General features: G+C 38.9%; 1 protein-coding gene across 1 annotated transcript; it reads right to left on the reverse strand.

The window, feature by feature from the left end:
- Positions 1-1498: 1498 nt before the first annotated feature.
- rsl24d1 (ribosomal L24 domain containing 1) lies at positions 1499-5299 on the reverse strand. Its single transcript, XM_061917283.1, is given in 7 exon segments — positions 1499-1813; positions 1897-1982; positions 2106-2169; positions 3227-3299; positions 4537-4650; positions 5141-5151; positions 5154-5299. Coding segments are annotated over 7 exon segments (492 nt in total). The 5' UTR covers positions 5221-5299; the 3' UTR covers positions 1499-1736.
- Positions 5300-9277: the final 3978 nt, after the last annotated feature.

Consider the following 9277-nt stretch of genomic DNA (forward strand, 5'->3'; position numbering starts at 1 on the left):
CATTTTTGTCCTCAAAATTCTAAATAAGATACCCAATTATGTCAATGAGAAATGCTTTTTAACATTTTTACAAATATACTAAAAATAAAAAAGTTTACATTAATATTCACAGCCTGTGTTCAATACTTTGTTGATGAACCTTTGGCAGCAGTTACAGTCTCAAGTGTTTTTGAATATGATGCCACAAGCTTGGCACACCCATCTCTGGGCGGTTTTGCCAATTACTCTTTGCAGCACCTCTCACACTCCACCAGATTGGATCAGAGATGTTGGTTTTCATTCAGGATGTCTCTATACATTGCTGAATTCATCTTAGTCCAGTCAGAGAGGTGACCAAGAACCTGATGGTCACTCTGTCAGAGTTACAGCATTCCTCTGTGGAGAGAACCTTAAAGAGGGACAATCCTCTCTGCAGCATTCAGGCTTGTATACTAGAGTGGCCAGACGGAAGCCATTCCTTTGTACAAAAAAACACATGGAAGCCTGTCTGGAGTTCGCCAAAATACACCTAAATAATTCTCAGACCAAGAGAAATAACATTTTCTTGTCTGATGAGACAAAGATTGAACTCTATGGCATGAATGTCAGGCATCATGTTTGGACGAAACCATGTAGGGCTCATCACCAGGCCAATTCCATCCCTACAGTGAAGCATGGTGGTGGCAGCGACATGCTGTGGGGGTGTTTTTCAGCAGCAGGAACTGAGAGACAAGTCAGGACAAATAGATACTGCAATGTACGAAGACATTCTGGATGAAAACCAACACTTCCTATCGACACTGATGGCGCTTGAGAGGTGTTGCAAAGAGGAATGGGCGAAACTGTTAGAAAATAGGTGCCAAGCGTGTGGCATTGTATTCAAAAAGGCGTCACTGAAATTTATGCCGTAGGTGCATTTAACAAAGTATTGCGCAATAGCTGTGAATACTTACGTAAATATGATTTTCTTTTTTTTAGTTTATTTTTATTGAAATTGTAAAAAAAAACATTTTCACATTGTCAATATGGGGTATTTGTACATTTTTTTTTTTAAATATAATTTTGGAATAAGGCTGTAACCTGTCAAAATATTAAGTCCTGCGAATAATTTACAGATGCACTGTATGTGACATACAGTGCGTCACAGAGCTTCTTCAGGTGTTACCAGAATCCGCTCGAATTGTATATTTGTGATTGTCACAGCCAAGGTGCTTGCAAGCAACACTCGGCACACTACGCCAGTACACAGAGAAGCTGCCGAATATTTTTTTCTGTGGTTGTTTTCAATGCCACTTCGATTGCAAACTTTATATAGAGATTGACACAATTTATTTTTTCTCAATTTTATTGACAAACTTCAGTATTTTAGATCCTCACAAAAATTTCACTATCCGGGAGATTTTTCATTTTGTCAGGATGTTAGTAGACAAATGACATTTTCAGGAGTCTTCCAGACTCTGTAAGAGTTGGCAACTATACAGTATGTAACACAAACAAAGCATACAAAACTACAGCAACCTTACATTTGATAAATATGCTTTTTTATTTTGCTGTTGCATTAATGGAATATGTTATGGTATGTAAACAACAATTTTGTGGAAAGCACGCACACATTCTACAGAAGGGGTTTTAAGCGGATTTAAAACACTTGAAACTGAATGCACAGCAGATTCCAACCGCATTCACAATTGTTGGCGCCCAAACAGATGTAGAGTTCACCAGAAAGACACACTCAGTTGTCTTAAAAAACAGAAACATTAATCATCTTCACCCGCCATGTCCACGTCCTCTTGTAATTTCTGCAACATTTTCTCTTCCATTTTCTTGGCTTTTCCTGTGACAAAAAAAGTTTTGTATATCACCTCAAAATAAACAGTTTTTGACACAACACATAAGATGCTTTCACCCAGAGCTTACCTGCGTGGGGGGCTTTGATAAGGTGAATGTTCTTTTTCACCTCCTTGATGTCCTCTTCCTTCTCCAATTCTTTGCCCTTCTTTAATCTGCCACATCAACACAAAGCAATGCTAGACAAGGCCACCATATGTGTTCCATAAAACCAAACAGTAGATGGAAAAAATTATGAAGTGAAAGACACTTCCTAAATAAAAAAGTGCAATGCGAACCTGTTCATGATAAATCTTGCCTGCCGTTTCCGTTTGATTTCTTCCACCCTCTTCATTGCATTCACTGCAAAAATGACAAAACATGTTAAGCATTCAACTAATAAATCAATACACAAGTACTGCTAACTCGTACTGCAACTGGAGTCTTGTAAATCTAATAGACTTGCCGTATTAAAAGAAAAAAAAAAATCTGCTACTATTTTGACCTTCTACCATATCTTAAAGTGGCACCTCAACTTATGAGGGTTTTGAGATACAAGCTGTCTCGTGGTTAATTGTTAAGCCTTAAAGTTGGAGTTACAAACCAACCCACCGCAAGTTGGCAATGCGACTGCCACAGTGAGGGTAACCCTGTAAGATCAACCCAAACATCCAATTTTATGCGCTAGCATTAGCTCAATATTGACAACTTTCTTTTCCAAATATTGGAACGGAAAGAGTGTAAAGGAGAGCATTTAAAATAAAAAGTGGATGACGTTCATTGAATTAAAGGAAGAAATCCCCAAAAACATGACAGAGCATGTAGCAGATTAGCGAAGTCTTTGTAGCGTATAACTGCGAGTCTACAACATACAGAAGCAAGAGTAAATGATGCTAGCAATGGGCATTAAAGTTATATTTAAACGTCAGACATTTATCCATGAAAATATGGTGATGCTGCTGATGGTGTAAAAAAAATAGCATCCACTCTTCAAAGTATAAGCCATACATTATTATTACTACATTACTTCACCAGACTAGTGTAGTTGTCAACAGTACATTGTACTGTATTGTTTTTTTATACAATAGCTGTTATACAAAAGTTAGTTTTGATATAAAAAAAGGTATGTGACATGTTCAAAGTTCATTTGAGATATGAATGTTTTAAATTACGTGCTCAATCATACAACCTGTTAAGCACATAATGAGGTAGTACTGTAAACAAAATATTACAAACATAATTATATGATCCTTCAAAGAAACCTTATTGTATTCTCCATTTACCATTATTTCTTTAAAAGCACGAGTCCACATATTCTCAATTTTATGTTCCGAGGACCACAGCCTTGTTCTCCACTCTTATTACTTTTCAATCGATTCATGTATTAAGCCCCCCCACCCAGAAATAATGTGTACAATACCTGTCTTGTCCCACATCTCCCTGTTATATTTAACAGGTATGTTTCTGCGTTTCTCAAACTCCAAAGCGTTATCCTGAAATACACATAGAAGAACATTAGTAACATAAAAACAATACAAATACATTTTATTACACATTTTGGGCTGATGACTGTTAAACTAACTGGGTATAAAAATATAGAAATTGAATTTGAATTAGGGCTGGGCGATATATCGATGTACACGATATATCGCGGGTTTGTCTCTGTGCGATATAGAAAAGGACTATATCGTAATATTCGAGTATACGTTCTCATGCAGTTGCTTTTAGCTGAGGCCATTACACAACAGGCTCTTCTCGCTCTTTCTTGTCTCTCCTTCTCACAGACAAGGAAGCGCATCTTACCTACGTCACATACTGTCACGTCATACGTCACATACTTATACGCCCTCGCGGAGTTGAGAGATAGCGGCATGGGTAACGTTAGCTGTGATGCTAGCATAGCCGTGCGAGTGGTAATAGGAGAAAAAGAAGGTGCGAATGAAGGAAGAATTAATTCCCAATAAAAACAGCAGGGTGTCCATCGTCTGGCGGTGGTTTGGCTTCAAGTGGGAATTTGTTGAACAGACCACCGTAATTTCATAAAGTGTGGGCCAAAGGCGTTGCTACCAAAAGTAGCATTACTGCTAATATGTAGCATCATTTGAAAAGTCATCTGCTAGAGAATGAGGAGTGCTTACAACGCATGTCAACATCTCCTTTCGGTGACACGCCCACACCATCAAAATGCCGAGGCACACATTTCCAGATAAACACCGAATGAAAAAATATTCAACAACAGAATTTAATAATGTCCGTAGTAATATACCAGATAGCGAAAGACGAACACTATTTGCTTTTCTATTATGCAGCTCATTTTATTTGAAACTTAAAATGTCTCTGACAATCTTGCACTTTCTCTTTTGGAAATGACATGAACGTTTGTGCCATTGCTTAATAACTGTTTAATAAAGACAGTTTTGGTCAATTGAATTAGTTGTGATTTCCTTCTCTGCATGAAAGTTTAAAATGAGCATATATTAATGCAGTATGAAGAAGAATATTTTAATGTAGACACATAAAATCATCATACTGCTGTGATTATATGTATCAAATGTTAATTCAAGGCCAAGGCAAAATATCGTAATATATATCGTATATCACGATATGGCCTAAAAATATCGCCCAGCCCTAATTGAGATGTATATCGTGTATCGCGATATGGCCTAAAAATATCGAGACATTAAAAAAAGGCCATATTGCTTGCCCAGTCCTAATTTGAATACGTCTTACCACTGTCAATTCCTTTCCAGCTGCCTTTCTGAATGATTTGGTCCATCTGGTCTTTCTGGGGTTGCGCTTCTTCTTGAAATTCCTGTGACATTTGGATTTGCAGAATCTGAACGTCTGTAGAAAAACATTTTTTACGTTATACAAACAAAAACAAAAGTCTGCAACCTGTGTCAAAAACGTATATTTGTTGGTGTAGTTCAGCTTTAATTATTATATGCAGAAAAAAATTCCAACCATATCCTAACTGACGTGTGTTTTAAAGAAAGGCCACTGAGTGAGATGACGTTGCACCAGTTCACCCCTAGGAGGTGCACTGGGTCCACGTGACCAACAACAACCAACGGCGCATGCGCATGTAAAACGACTGGGCCTAAAATCTAAACGCTACATCATACGAATAATAACCGTGTATCATCTTTTGATTGATGTGTGGTATACGTGTTTGAGTTTATCTGCTACTTTTCAACTGTCTATAACTAATCAGCAAATTACTCAATTTGCCACGTGAGCACGTTGCTCTCGCCACGCTAGCATTAGCCGACCACGTGAAAAACACAAACGCTCAACTTAGTTGATTGTTAAGAGGGTACAGAATACATCATACCTTGCAGTCTTCCGTACAAACATTACTCCATGCCCTGGGTACACAGGACCCGAGCAGAAGTAACATTTTTCGATACGCATTCTCAAAGGGAGTGAGGCGTTCTGCACCCACAACAACAAGACCGCCTACTTCTTCTTCTTCTTCTCTGTGTTTTACGGCGGTTGGCATCAAATCTAACTGTGCATTACCGCCACCTACTGCTCCGGAGTGTGGGTCAGACTGTAAGCAGTGTTTTTCAACCACAGTGCCGTGGGAGATGATGTAATTTCACATATTTGTGATAAAAACATTGTTTGCAAACCAGTAATTATAGTTTCCAAATTATGTGTTGTTGTTTTTGAGTGTCGGTGCTGTCTAGAGCTGTGTAATACTCTTCCATATCAGTAGGTGGCAGGCGGTAGCTAATTGCTTTGTCGATGTAGGTAAAAAGGTGGCTTATGCTTAAACCTAAGATAAATAAAAGGTGAGTGCCCTTAAGAAAAGGCTTTGCAGCTTAGGGAAGGCTATGCAGAACGAACTAAAACTGAACTGGCTGCAAAGTAAACAAAAACAGAATGCTTGACGACAGCAAAAACTTACTGTGGAGCAAAGACGGCGTCCACAATGTAAATCCGAACATGACATGACAATCAACAATGTCCCACAAACAACTGAAATATTCTCAATTTCTAAAACAAAGTAGATGCGGGAAATATCGCTCAAAGGAAGACATGAAGCTGCTACAGGAAAATACCCCAAAAAATGAAAAAAGCCACCAAAATAGGAGCGCTAAAACACTACACACAGGAAAACAGCAAAAAACTCCAAATAAGTCATGGCATGATGTGACCGTACACCTAGTTTGAGACAAGAGCTATATTGATGCAATCTTGGTTATGCTTTAAAGTACATTTATCCATCCATATTCTACCGCTTATTCCCTTTGGGGTCGCGGGGGGGGGGGGGGGGGGGGGGGGGGGGGGGGGGGGGGGGGGGGGGGGGGGGGATGCCTATCTCAGCTACAATCATATCCAACAATTGCGACAATGACTTTTAACTGTCGACTGAGTTGACGATTTCTGCTGGTGGTGTGCCTCCGGATTTTTTCAAGCGCGAAAAATGTGCCCTTGGCTCAGAAAAGGTTGAAAAACACTGCTGTTGAGTCAGAAATCTATGTCCCAGGCTCTCATGAATTGATTGTACATAGTACCCCGACTTAGACACAGTTAAATACTTATTCGTGTTACATTTTTAAACTTGTCTAAGTCGGGGTCCTTGTTAATCAATTCATGGTGAAGCCTGGGCAATTATTTTGACTCGAAGGCCACATTTAGAGAAAAAAATGTGTTTGGTTGCCGGTGTATATCTATTTTTAGGAACACTAATACAAAACCTCACAATAATGTCTGATTGAATGCTAAAAACGTTATGACAGAACGCTTTAAAAAACATAATGGAATTTTACATTTTTCTATGAACGATAAAACACTGAATATTGACAAAATATGAACGTCAGACCCCCTTTCGATCGACATATTTCCATGTGAAACACAACACAAATGCAACAAACAGTACAAAATAAACCCACCTATAATCTGATATATCTGATCACTAAGCTTTAGAAGTTTGTTGTGAAAATCTCCTTCCACGTCTGTGGAAACGCTTCCCACCCATACTGCTTGGTGGCTCATCTGAGCTGCTGTGACGTAGATTACAATAGCAACTAATTACAAACCCCGTTTCCATATGAGTTGGGAAATTGTGTTGGATGTAAATATAAACGGAATACAATGATTTGCAAATCATTTTCTACCCATATTCAGTTGAATATGCTACAAAGACAACATATTTGATGTTCAAACTGATAAACATTTTTGTTCTTTGCAAATAATCATTAACTTTAGAATTTGATGCCAGCAATACGTGACAAAGAAGTGGGGAAAGGTGGCAATAAATACTGATAAAGTTGAGGAATGCTCATCAAACACTTACATGGAACATCCCACAGGTGTGCAGGCTAATTGGGAACAGGTGGGTGCCATGATTGGGTATAAAAGCAGCTTCCATGAAATGCTAACTAATTCACAAACAAGGATGGGGTGAGGGTCACCACTTTGTAAGCAAAGAGTCAAACAGTTTTAGAACAACATTTCTCAACGAGCTATTGCAAGGAATTTAGGGATTTTACCATCTACGGTCCGTAAACTCATCAAAAAGTTCAGAGAATCTGGAGAAATCACTGCACATAAGCGATGATATTACGGACTTTTGATCCCTCAGGCGGTACTGCATCAAAAACCGACATCAGTGTGTAAAGGATATTACCACATGGGCTCAGGAACACTTCATAAAACCACTGTCAGTAACTGCAGTTGGTCGATGCATCTGTAAGTGCAAGTTAAAACTCTACCATGCAGAGCCAAACCCATTTATCAACAATATCCTGCAACGCCGCCGGCTTGGCTGGGCCCGAGCTCACCTAAGATGGACTGATGCAAAGTGGAAAGGTGTTCTGTGGTCTGACGAGTCCACATTTCAAATCATATTTGGAAACAGAAGACGTGGTGTCCTCCAGAACAAAAGGGAAAATAACCATTCGGATTGTTATAGACGCAAAGTTCAAAAGCCAGCATCTGTGATGGTATGGGGGTGTATTAGTGCCCAAGGTATGGGTAACTTACACATCTGTGAAGGCACCATTAATGCTGAAAGGTACATACAGGTTTTGGAGCAACATATGATGTCATCCAAGCAACGTTATCATGGACGCCCCTGCTTATTTCATCAAGACAATGCCAAGCCACATTCAGCGCGTGTTACAACAGCGTGGCTTCATAAAAAAAGAGTGCGGGTACTTTCCTGGCCCGCCTGCAGTCCAGACCTGTCTCCCATCGAAAATGTGTGGCACATTATGAATCGTAAAATACGACAGCGGAGACCCCGGACTGTTGAACGACTGAAGCTCTACATAAAACAAGAATGGGAAAGAATTCCACTTTCAAAGCTTCAACAATTAGTTTCCTCAGTTCCTAAACGTTTATTGAGTGTTGTTAAAAGAAAAGGTGATGTAACACAGTGGTGAACACGTCCTTTCCCAACTACTTTGGCATGCGTTCCAGCCATGAAATTCTAAGTTAATTATTATTTGCAAAACAAAATAAAGTTTATGAGTTTGAACATCAATTATCTTGTCTTTGTAGCATATTCAACTGAATATGGGTTGAAAAGGATTTGCAAGGATTTGTATTCTGTTTATATCTACATCTACCATAATTTCCCAACTCATATGGAAACAGGGTTTGTAGATGACCATAGTAACTAATTAGCAGAGGTGGGACCAAGTCATTGTTTTGCAAGTCACAAGTAAGTCTCAAGTCTTTGCCCTCAAGTCTCGAGTCAAGTCCCGAGTCAAGACAGGCAAGTCCCGAGTCAAGTCCAAAGTCAATACTGGGAAGTCTCAAGTCAAGTCCCAAGTCCTGCATTTTGAGTTTCGAGTCATTTCAAGTCTTTTTAACCACAGACTAATATATGTACACAGATTGTGTATGCTTTTAAAACACTGTATGTATTTATTAAAAAAAAAAAAACAGTCCTTACACTGCACTTCATAATAGCACTATTAACTAGTTATTCTAAACATTTAACTCATTCCTTTACAGTATAAACACATTTGAAAAAACAAGTGCAACTGTACTAAGTGTTAACGTTGTATTTCCATGGAATATTGCATTGTAACTAGTTCCACAGCAGTTTCTATCCTGTTCATTGCCGTGTTTGCAATGACGTTATAACCATAGACATCTTATAAGTAGACGCAGAATTGGCTGCTGTGACGCAAGCAATTTGGCCGCCATCTTTAAGTGGTGATGAGGAGCCGGCAAGCAGCCTAAACTGACAGTTGACAGGTAGAAAACAAAGATGCTGGGCTGGTATTCAGCGTTTTCCTGCTCAAATGAGCGAACTGTTAAAAATAGGAATTGGGGGATTACTTTTCACAAGTAAGATTTAACATTAACATACTATTGGTTGTATTTTGTGAAAAGAATATTACCACAGAGTTAAGCAGGAGCAAAGAACTACAATATTTGTATGTGAAAATCACAAAGAAATCTTCTGGGGGAGGATGACCCCCTTACAGGTATGTGGTTTACAAACTTT

This window comes from Nerophis ophidion, linkage group LG12 (assembly GCF_033978795.1).
Source record: "Nerophis ophidion isolate RoL-2023_Sa linkage group LG12, RoL_Noph_v1.0, whole genome shotgun sequence".
Classification (NCBI taxonomy): Eukaryota; Metazoa; Chordata; class Actinopteri; order Syngnathiformes; family Syngnathidae; genus Nerophis; species Nerophis ophidion.